Source organism: Ursus maritimus, unplaced genomic scaffold, assembly GCF_017311325.1.
Source record: "Ursus maritimus isolate PB19 unplaced genomic scaffold, ASM1731132v1 scaffold_23, whole genome shotgun sequence".
Classification (NCBI taxonomy): domain Eukaryota; kingdom Metazoa; phylum Chordata; class Mammalia; order Carnivora; family Ursidae; genus Ursus; species Ursus maritimus.
Window position 1 is genome coordinate 13,887,439 of NW_024424786.1, and position 18,062 is coordinate 13,905,500.

Genomic DNA, 18,062 nt, shown 5'->3' on the forward strand with positions numbered 1-18,062 from the left:
AGTAAATGATGGAACAGAAGTAGCACGATGCACTGGATTATAGTACCTCTAAAAATAAATAAATTGCATTAGAATTTCCCTCAGTGGAACAAGTTCACTAATTTAGTGTCATAAAAACATTTTTTTCCAAAAGGCATGTGCAATTGAATGTCAGTTAAAATAGCACAGATATCATTAGTGAGTCTTTCAATTTGTGGAGTATTTTTCTCCCTTAAAAAATTTTCAGAGCTTGTATGCAAACATAATTACAAAACCTGTGTCATTGGTTCTGAACTCATTATCTAAAATTTCTGGGAAAAAAACAAAGAATTCTTTTCATCTGGATCCTGATTCAGCATGTTTATCTTATTTACTTTTAGTCACTGTGTTTCTGTTTACAGCATATGAAATACTCTCACCAGAACAAAGGTCCCAGCGCTGATAGGCAAACCTCAAAACTCTGGCAGCCGAGCAACTAGCAGGAGCCAGAGTCCACTTGCATTGTTCACACTCTTAGAAGTCAAGTTCAGACTTGATCTGCCTGAGATTCCTTTTAACCAGGATTTGTCATAGCAGGGAGCTGACAAGATTTGCCTGCAAGGACCAGAAACATGACCTGTGCCATCGAGAAGGCAGCCGTGCTGGATGGGGCTCATTTGATGCAGATCTTCTGGAATGAGGGTGGAGAGTCCCTCTACCCAGCCGTATGGCTGCGAGACAATTGCCAGTGCCCCGACTGCTACCTGCATTCTGCAAAAGCGCGGAAACTTCTCATGGAAGCTCTTGACGTGAACATCGGTATTAAAGTCTTGACGTTTGACAGAAAAAAGGTAATCCGCTCTAAATGACGTCTCCTTTCTCCCCCACGTTAAATGAAGGGGTTAGTCTCCGATAACTTACATGATGAATTATTTTTCATTTGATCGTGTGCACGCCTACACCTAGAACCCCGTGTGTGTAGTGCTTGGTGCAAAGTAAGCACGCTCACTCTGCGTGGGAGCTTCTGTTATTGTTATTGTTATCGTTATCGTTATTGTTATCGTTATTGTTATTACTACTATTTTGAAGAACTATTGCCGTATTGCTCGTTATTCCTTCAGTGCGTGACAGCCTTGAAGACACAGTCAGACGATTTCATAATAAAAAGAATGCTTCTGGGCCTCAGTTTACGCATCTGTAAAATAGGGATACTGACAGAACTTGTCCATAGAAATGATGTGAGGACTGAGTGAGATAATATGGGTAAAAAGTTTTGAGATGGTGTCTGGCATGTGGTGAGCACTCAGAAAGGTGTATTGATTAGTGTATTTTTAGTCAAATGAGTGATTCGAATGCAAGGCTTCTAGGATTCCCGAAAACATAGCTCTCAAAACCACAAACTGGATGGGGCCACCAGCCTGTGTTTTTCCCTTCTAAATTCACTGGGATAATTCTCAGAGGAGCAAGTGTGACCAGCTAGGTCATGGCTCTCCCCGCTTCTTGTCTTCATCTGCATTCAAGGACTTTACTCCCAGGATTCACTGCTTGCGAGCTGTGTGACCTTAGAATTGTTATTTACTCTTACGTCCCTCACTTGAAGAATGTGAATACTGGTAGCACCTTCTTTCTCGGGCTGTATGAGGACTAGACGAGTTGTGTCTGCCGTACTCGTGACACAGGACACACGCCGAGTGCTGCTGTCCTTGCTGCTTCTTGTGATGATGGTCTGGCTTGTTGTTGTCATTCCTGCTTCTGATACTCCTGGAAGGAAGGCTAGATTCGGGGATAGCTGCCGTTAAGTCATCACAGAAAGTTTGGAAACAACAGGTTTAGAGGACATAGAACGAGAAAAGAACTTCGGATCTAGTCAGCTTTTATTTCTTGTGTGGTATTTAAGGGACCCCAGACCACAGATGTATCCCTTTGGCTTTCAGTTTTCTTGTTTTCCAAAAGTGTATTCTATGCCTAAGTGAAAATAAGATAAAATAAAAAAATAAAAGACTCAGGGAGAATTGGATACCCCGAATATCTTAAACTGACATTCAAAACCAGAGCAACAGTGAATGAAAGTACATAGAAGCATGGCATACATGTATACACATATACATACGATATTTGCTTTCTGTGTTACAAGGTTTGTATCACGTGGCCAAATGAGCATTACAGTGAATTTGAAGCTGACTGGCTGAAGAAAAGATGCTTTTCACAGCAGGCCAGAGAAAAACTGCAAAGAGAATTATTTTTGCCAGGTAACCTTGCGGTCTTTTAAAACTTGTATGGTAAGAAATTTGCGCCGAAGTAAATTCAAACCCTTGTGCTTTGGTTGAAACGCTATTGTAATTTATGCAGAATGTTTAATAATTTACTAACACAGATCGTTTGGGTAGAGATGAAAGGAAATAAAGAGGAGGTCTAGAGATCCTAAAGAGCCTGGAAAAGAAAAAGTGCAGCAAATTTGTATCCTTGTCATCTACCACGATTCTGGACACACCAGATACTCCCTAAGTCACCACTGCAAAGGAGTAGGGTGAATGAGGTGGACTTCTTAATTTTATCTAAAGCCACAACAACACAAAATCAACAATGCAGGAATTCCTAACCTGGTATCCACAGGCAAAATTATGTGACCCTGAATCCCATGAAAGGTATACAGGGCATTGAGTGAGCATGGGAGCGTGTGTGTGAGTGCATGTGTGCAAGTTTGTGTGGGGAGAGGTTCATGGGTCTCAAGGAAATCTGCGACTGCAAAAATGTTCAGAAAATCTGTCGTAGTTGGATTTGGTGGAAAAAGGTTTTATTCTTGAGCTGAGAGACAGAACAAAAGAAATATTTAATACAGGTAAAATGTTAATTATTTACTCTCTGTGTAATTTGAACATTTGTAACATAAGACTATGTGGGTCAAAGGCAAATTCTAAAAATCTCACGATTCTTAAGTATTTACCAGAATTTTGACTTCTACAAACACACTAACAAGGCAAGTCTCCCTGAACTTTCTTCTTCACTGTTAGCCAGATATATTGGACCAGGCTTGTTGAATTTTTTAACACCCCTTCTGAGAATTCTGGGTCACACACCAAGATAGAGACCTCACCTACTCCTTTCAGGCCTGAAATTCTCAAACATGTATAGTAAGTGGTTTTCAATGCTAGTTTCCTGGGTGTGGAGATATTACTAATTAATTAGCTTGAACCACACAGTTCCGCCTTGTCCTGTGGTTATCAATAGGGCATGATATTGTCCCCTTCCTGTTCAGGCACAGGCTGGGGTTGTCAAGAACTAGGTTCCTCTACATTCTTAGTCTCATCATTCTGACAACTGACATGATTTTGCTCTAGTGCTTTCTGTCTAAACTGCCAGGAATCCACTTTCTTCTTTATCTAGCTAGCTGGTGGAATCCAGATGGGCATCCAGGGAAAGATGTTTATCCTGCCTTTCCCCGGAGAGGGTATTGTTAGATTCTCCAAGTAGTCTCTAATTACATAACTGAATAGAAATTATCTGGGTCAAATAGCTGCTTCACAAATGTATTATTATTTTTTATTTATTTTAGACTTCTTCTGGTACTCAAAATATTTTTCCTTAACTCTGCCCTAATTTTATAATCCTGTTGGATTTTGCTTTCATTTCCTTCAAGTTCTTCTTTTGATGATTTTAGGGAATAAAAGCCAACTTTTTATTATTACAGCTTAAGCTTTTAAGCACTGTAAAAAGATACAGCCACCCTCCTCCATTAATATTTCTTGACGAATGCTGTTTTATAGCTTACATTTCTCAGTACTATCAGGCAGTAGCAAAATGGAAATGATACTACACTCAGTTAAGTAGTGGAAAAAACCAGTCACACTGACAGACTGCAGTCATGAATAATATAAGGAGACCTGGCTGCTATTTAGACACTGGAAAATACTTTAATGGTTTAAAACAAGATCAGATTTTTAAAATATATTCTCAAGCTGTGCAGTTGGTGGGGTAAAGGAGAAAGCAACGGGCCATTTTTGGAATATTGCTTCTATGGCTTTTTGCCTGTAGAATTTGACACCTTATTGTCCTGCCATCACATATTTTCAAACATTTAAACTCCAGAACATGCAAACAAACTCAGTTACATTTGTGAAAGGATTTTGTTTTTTGTCCTCAGTGGCCATGTTGCCTCTTCTGCTCTTTCCTTAGAGTGAGGGAAGACTTTTAAAATCTGGCGTCAAGATGCAGACCACTTTTTCTTGATCTTCCCTTGGCACTAGCTGTTGAACTCAAAAATAAAAAGATGCATGATGGTCAGCCAGAAAAAAACTCTTGTCAGTGGGCCGCCCCAGCTGGAAGGAAAGACATGGGTAATTGTCATTCCCTCATAAATTTCTATTCAGTTGCACATATATGGGGCATCTATTATGTGCCGGAAACTCTGTAAGGAAATACCAAGTTAAAAAAAGACACAGATTCTGTCCTCAAGGATTTATCATGTGTAAGAGGGGGACCCAAGCCCTGAAAACAAATAAGCATAATATTTTATTTTAAGTGCATGAAAGCATGCAGAGAAGGTTAATTATAACATAGAGGAAGGAATCTGAAGAGACAAGAAAATAATCCTCAGAAGCCCGGTGATAGGTGAGCTGGATTTTGAAGAATCAGTTTGTCAGGCAAAGACAATGAGGAAATTCTCGACAGAGAAAGGGCATGAAGAAAATCATGGATGTGTAAATAGAAGGGTAGGCTTGGAAACTGCAGTTTGTTTAATATCAGTGAAGTTAAAATCATTAGGGCAACAGAGAAGAAGGAGGGGGCCAAACCATGAAGCGGCTTCATGCCCTACTAAGGTGCTGAGTCCAAAACCTTGCAACAAGGACATTTTCTCAACATAGAGCTCAGGTGTGTTCCCTTCCATTCGTTTTCCAGGCTGATTCTCTTCCTAATAAGGCCAGGGAAATGAGTTAAGTATCTTTATAAGTTTAAGAAGGTTGCTTCATTTTCTTTCGAATGCATTTTCCATATTCAGAGTTACGTCGTTCTGATTTTGACAAGATGCAGATAATTTCTCAAATGCTTATAAGCTTGTGAATATCTTCTTAACTTCCTCTTTCTCTGGTTGCATTCTCCCCTCCCCCAGTAGGTCCCTTTAGTTCTTGGTTTATATTTATCTTCCAAAAGAGAGTGGAGCAATCGGATCTGTGTTGGAAATTCTTGGTCATGGTCATCTGTATTGGATGGGCTGGCGTGGGGAGTGGAACAGGGAACGGGGTGACCATAGCATGGCCTAGAAATAGTCCTACAAGAGGCATTGAGAACATAAACTAGGAAGTAGAAGAGACGATGGGGAAGAACTTGTATTCAAGGGAAACACAAACTGACCTATAGGATAGGTCAATATCTATCTGGCCTTGTTGCTGGCCTCGTTCTCTATTCTCCACCAATTTAAAAACTGACTGTTGATGCCTAGCATGTAAATGTTTCCAAACATATGAATGAAAATTGAAAACTTTAATAAAACATTGGAAATACGAAGATTTTTATTAATGTAATTGTGTTTTAGCTTCCATGTCAAATTGAAATGATTATACACTCATTTTTGTGCTTAACTTTGGGATGCAAAATTCCCCAAATATAATTGATAGGACTAAAATGGGAAAAAATCCATATATAGTATGATTTTATATATAGGAACCTAAATATTTGTTCTTTTTATTAACATTCAGTGTCAGAATGAATGCTCATTTTCTTATCTCATTGAATTGGTACTAAAATATTTGTATACTGTTCTCTGACTTTAATAATATTTGTTATTTCAAATTGAGGTTTAAAAGATTGTAATTTGAAGAAAATCTTTTTTTCCATGGAAGCAGTCTACTCACTTTTCTCAGCAGTCCAGCGATTGAATACATTGTGTAGTCAGAAAAGAACATTTCCCCTCAATTCGATATAGCAGAGCAAATCTTCACCCCCCTATTTAATTGGATGACCACCCATCAGTCCATAGCTAGATGCCCCTCTTTTGTTTCAAGAGGAACATGCCACAAGAGGGAATCAAAACTCTCAAGTAACTGTCAGGGCCCTCTAAGATCTCTGTGCCTCTCACAGAGTAGGAAAAAAAAAAAAAGCAGAACTCCCCCTTTTTTGCAGAAGGCCATAAATTTCCTTAAAAATGAAGATTTTTATTATGGCACAAAGAACAGAGTTGGTCTGATGCAGAGGCTATTTTTACAGAGATCTGTCAAAAAAGCAAAAATCACTATTTTTAAAATTAGCAAGTAATGAACACAGTAAGTATATCTAACTCCAACTGATAATTCACCCCTGTCCCTAAGCCTTGCTCCACACTTCACCCATTCTTGAACCCCCAGAGGTGGGAGTCTGCAGTGCAAGTCAGGGATGGAGTGAGGGTATTTGCTTCATATATTACTTGGTAATTATAAAAAGGGCTGGGAGCTTGTTTTTTTCAGGCTTCATCAGAATGCCCGAGCTGGATCAGGGCTGCCAGGTCCTTATCGTTTTGGAACAGCCCTGTGAAAACAGCTGCATCGGGGGTGCCTGGGTGGCTTAGTCAGTTGGGTGTCCAACTCTTGATTTCAGGCTCAGGTCACAGTCTTGGGGCTGTGGGATCGAGCCCCATGTGGGGCTCCTCACTCAGTGGGGAGTCTGCTGGAGATTCTCCCTCTGCCCCTTCCCCGGCTCATGTGCTCTCTCTTTCTCTCTCCCATAAATAAATAAATCTTTTAAAAAAAAAAGCAAAAACAACCCGCTCCATCAGAACTATCAAGCCACCATGTCACGTACCCAAATGTATTCCCTACCCAAGAAAGACCTAGTCTCCCTGCCATTACCCGGGCTCACACTGTGATGCACAGGTGGGAGACTAGCTCAAAGTCTTCGGTATGTTTAAGAAGCAAGTATCTGTTCTGTTTTGCCTATCCTAGCTGAAATGGACCTACTGAGTTTCAGAGAAATGTCTTTGGGGTGTTGATGAAATGAATACAGGTATCATCAATGTCTGTGAGTTTACCAAGGTATGTTTTGCTTCACTTTTCCTCTGTGTCATATGGATGTCTTCCGATGTGTCCTATTTTTTTTTCTGAATTACCTGCCATTTATTAGCCCACTCAATGTCTGCATTGTACTTGACTGAGTTGGGTATAATATCTAAAGAGTCTAACGTCCCTACATGGGATGGAGCCTCCCTTGTCCTGTCGGTGAGCCAAGGTGGGAGACTCACAGCTTGGGAAGGGCCCTGCAGTGCCCTCTATGCAGCAGATGCCACTAATCCGAGGTTGTTCCCACAGCCAGCCATCTGCCGTTTGGGGTTCACTTCTAAACTTTAGGTAAAATCCTCTCCCTTTCACCCTTGCTTATCTCCATCCCTACTTGAAGCAAGAAAACACATAACCACATTCTCAGAGATAAATATTAAAGAGAAGTCTATTTTATAACTGGATATGGGACAGGAGAAAAAAAAAGCCTGTATATTCTTTTATTACTTTTAAGAATTCTTAAATAAGAAACATTAATTACATTCTTTTTAAAATATCATTTTTAATTAAAAAAATGAAATCATTTTTAATTAAGAAGATTTCTTAATTACTTAATAACTTTGTAAAACAAAGTATAATTGCATCATCCAATGTTAATACTAAGTAGGACCCTGAAAAGCAAGTGTCTTTAAAAGTCTCAAAAAAGTCTGAGGATATTTTTGAGAACCTAAAGCAAATGTATCTTAAGGAAGAATTATTGCAGGATGTTTCCTTTTCATATTTTCTCAGTATACTCACCACACCCAAAATTAAGGAAAATAGACTGTTTTTTACTTTTGGAAAAGTGATTTTCTGTTATTATGCTAAAGTAAATTTATTTCTTTCCTTTCCTTTTTTTTTTTTTCCCCAAAGAGAATAAAAGTAGAGTAGGCTTTCTTCAATGAGTGAAAAGCTTCAGTTTCTCACAAACTAGGCTTGCTTTTTCTTACAGCCCAGGAATGAATTTTATAGCATATGGCAGTTGGACTGCAAATTTTGAATTTATAAATTTAGCAAATTCGAATTGGTGGCAATTTCCAGAAGTAAAATTGGATGACTTTATATGCTGGCTTCATTTTTACCAAACCTACACATAAGTTATATATTTAACCTGTCATCGTGGCTAGTGCCTACGTATCGGGAGATTCACCAGCCCCCCCCCCAACAAAAAGAGGACAACCGATTAACTGTTACTTCTCAACTCGGACTCTACTTTTCTTCTTCAAGATGGCAGACCATTGAAATACACTTTAGTTTTGAGATAATAGATAGTTTCATTAAATTTCTTCATTGAAATTCCAATCCCAAACTTTCAAATGTGCCCATGGAAAAAATTTGATTAATTTTGTTTTCAATGTTTCTATCCCTTTAGGAAAAAAAAAGGTTAAAACAAATGATGTTGCTATTTATACATTCTGTTGATTTGCCTAATTTCTAACTTAGTAAATTTAAAAAAATAATTCTTAAGCTCTACTCCATTCAAATTAACTTTATTATTATTATTGCTATTTACTATTATTATTTCTTATCATTCTAACTTTATTATTTTTCTCAAAATTTTGTGATTTTTCTCAATCTGCAACTTTGCTCTTAATCAAAAGAGAAATACGGGACTAAAATCAGAGTGTTCTTGAACCTAGGCCTTGTTAGGTCTGCGATTTTGAGCATCTTGCTTTCCTATACCCCAAAATCTTTATCTGTATGATAGAGATAGCACCTAATTACCTTTAAGTAGTGCTAGGTTGGGTTAAAAGCACTGTCGCACTTTGCATATAAACTCACTTCATCTTTACACGACTCCCTTGAAAGCACTATAAATAACTAGAGAACAGCCCTGAGAGTATATCAGTTTACAAAAAAATTCAAATTAAATGCAGAATTTTATTAGTGAAATTCTTTCTCCTTTACTCCCACTGGCTGTCCGTCTTCTATGCACATGGCCTGCTTGTCCAGAGAAGACTGATACTCAACAGGTTGTAGGGAGAAACGATTGTATGGGTTGTCCCTCTAGCCAGCAACTTAGTTGGAGCTTTTTATCATCTCATATCTAGATTATGAAATAACATGGCCTCTGTTCACACATGCCTTGCACAAGCCTGCAGGGTAATCTTCCTCATGCCCACCTTCATCTCTCTTCCCCCTTGCTCCGCTGTCTCACTGCAGCATGATAAAGTCCAAAGTCTTCACTGGAGCTTTCCAGTCATCCCACAGTCTGGTGCCCCCTCCACGAACATGTAGATTTTGTCCAAACTGTTTTCTGGATCACTAATTCCATTCTTTCTGTCTGGCCAGACTTCACCTATCCATTCTGCAAGGCCCATCTCATATCCCAGTGAAGCCCTTTGCCAACAATCCACCCTATATTTGTATTATCCCTAAGCCAAATTACAAACTACAGGTAAGAAAGAAAGCCCAGAAAATAGACCTCATTTCACTGGTAATACTGAAGTACAAGGCTGTAACATAACAATGGAAGCACACACATTTTTCAAAAAGAATTTTGTTAGAATGTGTTAGGAGAGAAAGTGAAGTGTGGTATGTCATGAAAGCTCTTCACCTGTGAAACAACATTGTGTTATGGAATGAGAGCAGGCTTTGGAGTCAGCAGAGCTGGCTTTGACTCTCTGCTCTGTGAACTTGACTTAGTTTCAGAAATGATCTGAGCCTCACTTTTTCCATATGTGAAAAAAGGCAATGCCTCTCAGTTTTGGAATGTGGAGTGTAAATGATAAAATGTAAGTACTTGCTCCCTTTTTCCTCCAATTTAGACAGCCATGAACATAGATGAGCATAGAAGCAGAGGCATAGCAAAGAGTATTTGGGTAAGGACAGAGGGAGAAATAAACAACAGTGACATGACAATATCTTATGTTGAGTTCCCCTTACGTGGAGAATAATCATGTTCTATTCCTTTTTTTTTTTAAGATTTTATTTATTTATTTGACAGAGAGACAGCCATCGAGAGAGGGAACATAAGCAGGGGGAGTGGGAGAGGAAGGAGCAGGGAGCCTGATGCGGGGCTTGATCCCAAGACCCTGGGATCAGGCCTTGAGCCAAAGGCAGAGGCTTAATGACTGAGCCACCCAGGCTCCCCATCATGTTCTATACCTGACTAAAAACATGAGAGTGGCTTGGGGGGGAAATTGTTGCCATGAAAAGGATTTTAATCGCTCAGACATTGACACCTGGGCCAAAATTTCATCTACCTGGCAGATAGTTTCATTTAAATAAATTTAAAGAAGTCAGTGAAAGGACTGGTCAACTATGAACCTAATTCCAATCAGGGATGTAGAAATGTTCGCTGAGGCTGGGGTGATCACTAAACTTGGGGGGAAATGGCTGCATTATCTATTAGCTAAGGATTACTATAGATGAGAATACCAGCCATCAGCAGACATATTTTCCATGTACAAGCCAAATACTTCAATGAAAAACATCCCTGACCCAAACTAGCTACAATCTCACGATCATATAGAAGCAGATAGACCCAACAACAAAATTAAAGGGAAGGTATCTAAAGAGAACAATGTGCTCATGCAAGAAGGAAGCACAGAGTCTCTATGCTCTAATGCCAATAGAGCATAATAGAAGTTTCTAGAATAAATTGATCAAGGGAAATCTATGATGGACAACAAAAAGGGGATTTATAAAGTGATTTACTGGGAGAAAAAAATAAAAAAGAGGAAACCAGAGGAAAGAGAGCCCCCCTGATGGGAACAGATGATTCTAGGGAATCCTACTCCATTCTTTCCCATCTTAGTTGATACAACTCCATCTCTCTGGCAGCAGGATCATCCTTGACTCCTCTTATCTCTTTTACTATATGTGCAATGTATCAAGAAAATCTGTTGTTACTTTGATAACAATCAAAATAATCTAGAGTCCATCACATCTCACTACCTCTACCACCAACCTCTGAACTACCAACATCATACGCCCTCTTCTTCCTCTACCTCTTCTCCTACTCCTTCACCAATCTTTCTTCTTCTATTTTTTTATTATGTTCAGTTAGCCAACATATAGTACATCATTAGTTTTTGATGTAGTGGGTTTTTTTTAAAGATTTTATTTATTTATTCGACAGAGATAGAGACAGCCAGCGAGAGAGGGAACACAAGCAGGGGTAGTGGGAGAGGAAGAAGCAGGCTCATAGCAGAGGAGCCTGATGTGGGGCTTGATCCCATTACGCCAGGATCACGCCCTGAGCCGAAGGCAGACGCTTAACCGCTGTGCCACCCAGGTGCCCCCTGATGTAGTGTTTTTTAAAGCATTGCTCTATGTCAGGCACTGAGCTCAGCACCTAATATTTATTGCTCTATTTAATCCTAGCAAAAACCTCACAAAAGCAGCATTTTAACTGTTTTGCACATGATAGAAATTAAGTAGATAGTCCAAAATCAAAGAGACAATACATAGCAGAGCCAAGGTGTGACTGAAGAGTGTTTGTTCTATTAAATACTATTCTATCTCTCTCGTCTCTTCTATGTGGTTGCTGTGATTTGTGTGGGCTTCTCTCTGTCAATGAAATCATTGCACTGAATGGTGATTGTGTGTTTGACTGTCTCCCCCACTACCAGTTGGGGAATAACTAACCCAGGGAAATAACTAATATTAGTAAAGGTGTCATTTATTGAGTACCTACCATGCACTATGAATTTATTCAGCAAATATTTAAGTGTCCTCTATGTTCTAGAACAGGCACTGTTCTAGGTGTTGGGGATGCAGTGGTGAACAAAACAGAGAAAGACTCTACTTATAGAGAATTTATATTCTGTTAGAGAAAGGGATCAATAAATTTAAATATATATATATATGCACACACTATGTATAATATATATATAGATAGATCTATATCTATCTATCTATATATTTACAAGTATATCTACAACACATCAAGGGCCATAAGGAAGGACATGGACACAGGCAGGTTGGTGAATGTGGTGGAGGGAATGTATAGAAGTTCTCTTCTGAGTCCTCCTATCTTTCCACTGAAATAAGAAGCAAAGCTGTCAGCTGAGCATAAGTAGGAGGGGGAAGTGGAAGGTTTGAGGATAGAGAACACGAGACGTGGTCAGCTGGTAAGAGAGAGTTAAGCAGATGTTAGTAGACATGCAGTAAGATCAGTCATCATGGTGTGTTTTCCTTCAGTCATGTTCAGCTGCTCTGGTTCCTGTGCAGATTTAATCAGGTACGCTCTGTTAAATTGCTTATCGATAGCATGTCATTTAAATTTCATAACAACCGTGGAAGTCATTTTCAACCTGTATTTTCCCGATGAAGTAACTGAACTGAGAGAGTGTATCACTTTCCGACGTTCTTGCAGATGGGAAGTATCAGAATTCAGGTTTGAATCCAGATCTGTCACCTTCACACCTCGAGTTATTAACTTTGACATGATGTCCCTATCAAATTGGACCTGTATCCCCATCTCTACACATGCTTCACACATTCTCAGTGAACTAGCTTCAGAAATGAAGACGTGGCTGGTAGACAATTTTTACACATTTTCATTGACTGAAAAGTTAATCTTAGTCAACAGAGTTGAGACAGCCAAAAAAGATTAATGAGATTTGGGTGCATGAATGAAAATGTGGCAGTGAGCCCACCATGTTGGCACGGGCCAGACCACATCTACAGTATTATGTCTGGTTCAAGACACCATTCCTGTTGGAGAGTGTCAGCAGATTTGAACACATCATACAACGGAGAGCAGAGAGCCTAGGGCAGAGCTTGGAAGCCATAAGACATGAAAAATATGGGGAATAAAAAGGCTATTTGGACTTAGAACCAAAAACAGCACAGTTGCTGTGCTTATATGCATCTCTAAGACTGTCATATTCTGTGGGATTATGGAGCACAGAATTAGAGCCTGAAAGAAAAGTGACAGAGGTAGAGTATACCTTAGAATAAGGAGGAAGCTTGTGACAACTGGAGCTTTCTGGAACCAATAAGGGCCGCTCCATAGGAAGATGTGTGCAGTGTACATAATTGAAAGTGACCAAGAGGGTTTTCCATAACCTTTACATGGATGTCATAGGGGATAGCCACAGCAAGAACAGAAGGTAAAACTGAATTTTCTATTTGCCCTGAAACTCTAAGGAAGTCTGAGATAATCGTCTCCCTTTCTGACACCTTACATGATAGTTTTCCTTCGACATATGCTTTTTTCTGAAAACTATAATCAAATGATTTGTGTGGTTTCCCAGCTCTGATGAGCATGAGCTGTGTGATTCTACACAAATTATCTAAGATCCTTACATCTGTATCTCCTCATCTATAAAATGAGAACAATACTAGGATCTTTGTTATGGGGTTGCTGCGAGGATTACATGAATTAATCCGTATCAGGTGCTCAGAAGAGTGCCTAGAATCCGAAGTGCTCCATAATGTTAGCTCTCGGTTTTCAAGAACTCATCACACCCTGCCTTTTAGTGTACCTGCCTTGTTTTATCATGTGTTCTTGGATTCTCCAACGAGAAGGTCACTGTTGTCATAGGGCTAAACATATAGAATATACCAAGTACCTAATAGTCCAAAACAAAAATGTATTTCTCTCCTTTCAAGCAACATAAACTTGTGTAGAAGTGTGTTTTATACATCCTCGGGGAGACTTTTTGAGTTTGGTGGGATTATCACCTAGGGAAAAGGTTTTATAGATTTCTCCATCTTTTAAAATACTAAAGAGTGTTCAGACACAATCTCATCTTTCAGGGATTGCCTCCAGTCTCTAGTCTCCATTAGAAAATAAGTGAAGATTTGTTTAAGATACAGAACATATTAGTTTTCTGGAAATCTGCGTGCCAGCTTTGGGCTCTATGCTGAAGGGTGGGGGGAGAAGGGGGCAGTAGAGGTAAGGAATTAAAGATACTTGACATGATCTCCATCCCTTGCAAGGAACTTGTAGTCTAGTGGAAGAAAGAGAGATAAGTCCTGCCTGACGGACCCTTGCTTTCTTTTCCGCTTCATCTGCTACCCTAGAGACTTTGAGTTCCCCCACCAAGATGAGAGATTCCCCCTCTTCCTACTGTCTCTCCTGCCAAGACACTCTTCTCCCTGCCCTTTGCATGACTGCCCTCTTCCCACCCCATGGCCTCTGGCTTAAGTAACCTCTCTTTAGCTAGACCGTTCTTAACTATCATGTCTAAATAGGTTCCCCATCCCACTCCCAATAATTGTTTGCCAACGCACCCCATTTGTTACCTCTGTAGCACTGGCTACAGTGTTCATTCTTATGTATTTATTTGTCTGCTTCCTTGCTTATTCACTTTTCCTTTCACAAAATAGATGTGCGATCCCATCATTTTTATTCACTAATGTGCTCTCTTTCGAATAGCAAGGCTTTCCACAAGCACGTGTTGAATATGTGCAAGATCACTCGGGCACAATGTGGCAAGCGCGGAGACTAAGGTGTGTTTCAGCGCTGGGGACCACAGAAGACAGCCATCTAGCTCGTTCTTACAGACCCTAGAGGAGGGCATTGCAGAGGCTGGCTGTGCCCCACCACAGCCCTGCGGTACTCTTCCCATGCATGACGCCATTTTCTAGCGCAGACTGCCACTCGGCTGGAGAGGTTTCTCTGCCTTGGCTAACACACAGAGAAGGTCTCCAGAAGTGCCTAGAGAAGTAGCCAATGAGGGGTAGGCGTGGGTGGCCTGTGCACCCCAGCTTCCGTGCCCCTGGGTGGAACAACTCTGAAGTATAGTCTGCAGTATTGCCGTAAGGCCCAGCAGTTCATTTAACCATTCATTAAAATGATTTCCAGAGGCTTCCTTCCCTGTCTTTCTTCCCTACGTCCTCTGAGTTCTTCCAGGGATACCTCCTTAATACATTGCTTACATTCAGATCCTCATCACAGGTCAGCTTCTGGAAGATCTCAGTCTAGAGAGAACAAGTGATCAGATTCTTGAGACATGTCGTCGAGTTCACTAGACAAAAAGTAAGAGTATCCAAAGAGCCAGGATCCCCAGGGAAGAGACTCCAAGCCTTATTTCCACCCTGGTACGCTGCCTCTACAAGGGTCAGATTTTGGTTTTGGCTGGGCCCCTGCAAAGTATCCACAGGAAAAGATCGTAAGTGATTGGCTGATCCTCAGCACGTCAGACTTGCTATTTCAGAGCCAAGAGCACAGTCCAGTGCAGGTGGACGGAAGGTTCTAAACCCAAAATAACACATTGCAACCCACATGCTACACTCAGGAATCTTTAACCAAAGAGCTTCTTTGTGTCTTTCCCTTTTTTGAAATACAACTCAAGATCCAGGAATGTGATGCCTAACCCCGAAAAGGAAACCTTGTACAAATGGTTCCTTGAAAGCCAGCATGGAGTGTGTTCATAAATTTTACGATGTGTGAAGCACATGTTCGAGGAAGTATTTATTAGTCGGGCCCTAAGTTAAATTAGAAAGGGTGGGTCATGCCTTAAATATTCGGTCACTTTCCATACTGTTTATGTATCCAGACCCAAGTGTGAAATTTAAATTTGCTTTTAATGTGTTCACCTGACAAATGATTTACCCTAGTCAAACGTGTTTTCTCTTGAGTCCACGGTAGTTCTGTTCTGTGGTTGGGGGGAGACTGGGGAGGTGCTTTTAAATTACTTTTTCAATGTTGAAGTTTCTGTGCGGATATCATGAAATGATTTTACTGGTGGATTTACAGAAACGTAGTTTATTTCTCCCCGCAAATTAGACTATTTTTTATTGTGGATGCTATGATGAATTTAGAAACTGGGTAGTCACAGTGCTATCTCGGAAAGTCACTCTTAGTAACATAACTGAGTGTATGAATGGCTCATATTAAGGCACAGGTTCTAGAATGAACTGTGGCCGTTGGTTGCTGATTTTTGTAAAGTCCTTGCCAGGGCATGCCAGAATGAGAGCTAGAGTTGGAAAACAGTGAACCTTGCGAACTTAAAAGGCGTTGTAACCACCCTCTGATAGTAAAATCCTGTAAATCTGCAATTACTCATAGTGGAGACTATACTGTGTATAGTGCTGAGAGCCGTCCTTGCTTTATACTGGAGTATCAGCATGAATATGGTTAATTTTATACAGATAAAATGTAACGTATTTATTGAAAGAGCCTAACTCATTCTGTGTCTTTAAAACAAAAAATAGTGTGTGCACATGTGTGTGCATGCGTGTGTTCTATAATGGGAAAATGACTCGTGTAAAAACAAGAACTCATTAAAACGTGCTATAAATGTATATAGATGTATGTAGTGTGTGCCCTAAGGAGACCCTCCTTGAAACCACAAAGTAGTCAAAATATGAACTCAAACTTTTTAAAACATTTACATCTTGGAAAATGTTTTTTCAATGTCTGTGTATTCTATTTCCTTGACACATGGTCACTGACACTCTCTGGAAAGTGATAGTGGCCTTAAGTAAAAGCAAACTGGCTTAGACCCCTGAAATACACTGGCATAAATTAAAGAAGAGAAGCTACCTGATTTTTAAGCCTTGGTTCATTTCACAAAAGGTGGACGGCAATGTTGCTGTACCATGAAACCTACCCATCACGTTTTTCTGCATTTAAAATCCTGACTAGGAGCCAAGGTTTATATATATATTTTTTTAATTCCATTGTTTCTTCGCCTTTTGGTTAAGATCAAGCGTAGCGGTTTTTTTTAATTCCAGTATAATTAGCACACAGTGTTATATTCAAGGTTTATCTTTAAACACCCCAGCTTGAGCAAGTTCAGACAAAGTGATCCTAAGTGGAACTTGCTTTGGTTTCCTTTTTATCTAGTAGATTTCTTTTGTAAGGGACAGAATAAGCAATGGACATTCAGACATAGGGCATAAAAATACATGTGACAACAGTATTTCAAGGCATCACTTGTTTATTTTATGCATCGTTGTCAAAATTATAGACTTTGGAATCAGTTGCCTGGAATCAGTTGCTCTGCAAATCATTGGCTCTGCGTGATTTGGATCTCTGTTCCCTTCTCTATAACTAGGGAATGTCGAAAGCATCTATTGTGTATTTTTCTGTGGACATTAAGAGAAATATGGAAAGCACCTTGCACTGTGTCTGACATCTAGAAAGCACTCAGCAAATATTGGCTATTATTATATGTGGTCAGAATAGTGGTCGTCTGCTATGTGCCAGGCACTATACCAGGCTCTTTGCATGGTCAACAAATGACCTGCATGGTAAATGTAATTATGGCTATTTTATAAATTAAGAGATGGAGGCTCAGAAAAGATACCAAGAAACTAGCTGGTAAGATGCAGGACAATGATTCAAACCCAGGCCCTCGGCCTCCGTGTTCTTTACCCTACTCATATCCTGTTTCATACAGTACCAGCTGCATATGGCCGTTTAGCTGGTGGCTTACGAGCTGGTGGGAGAGCCGGAGGTGGCCTCCTGTACCCGCAGGCACTTTTTCACTTCTAACACTACTATCTGACTCCTAAGAAATCCCCGTTTCTGCAGAACCAGCCAGGTTGACATCAAAGAGGAGGGAATGATTTCCAGTCTACAACAACTACACAGGAACATTGATCCAGTCTTCATTCTTAAAGTGGGGCTTGGGGCTGTTTTCCATAACATGACATATATTCCCCAGTTTGAGAAGTGAGGCATTGCTCAGGATGATATTGAGATCGTGAGATCCCATTCTGTCACTTGTTGGGAAGGTTTGCCTTCCTATGGCAGATTCTTTCTTCGAAAACTGAAGAAATCAAATTGATCAGCTCAAGTTAGGTCTTTCCTGAATGCAGTTGTTAGTATCTGAGTTATTTCCCCTGGCAAAATGACATCTGTGTTCTGCCTCCTTTGGGAGAGCCTGGTTTGCAAAGCAAATTATTTTTTCCGTTTGATTTCCTTTCTGTTTCTTCAAGTAAACATTTTTCATGAGCATTTGATCAGGAGGAATCAGAAAGCTAACGAAGGCATTTGACTTTATCGACTGTGGTGTTGTCATCAAAGGATCTATGCAAAATGCATTTTTTTTATGCATCCCAGGACCACACCTTTCATCTTTCTTTCCCCCATGGACAGTTTTTGTTGACTCCAAAGAATGATTTGACCTCAGAGAAAGCTTCTTATCAGGTGAAATAAGAGGAAGAAGGAGCTGTACCAACCAAGGCGAACACTCC

The 18,062-nt window shown here is 40.0% G+C and overlaps 1 protein-coding gene across 1 annotated transcript in view; it reads left to right on the top strand.

The window, feature by feature from the left end:
* Nucleotides 1–446: 446 nt before the first annotated feature.
* BBOX1 (gamma-butyrobetaine hydroxylase 1) overlaps nt 447–18,062 on the top strand; it is a 51,317-nt gene continuing 33,701 nt past the window's right edge. Inside the window, exons 1-2 of the mRNA XM_008686884.1 lie at nt 447–809; nt 2,093–2,207. Of these exons, the coding sequence (XP_008685106.1) occupies nt 591–809; nt 2,093–2,207 (334 nt within the window). The 5' untranslated portion in view covers nt 447–590. The remainder of the gene's footprint in view (nt 810–2,092; nt 2,208–18,062) is intronic.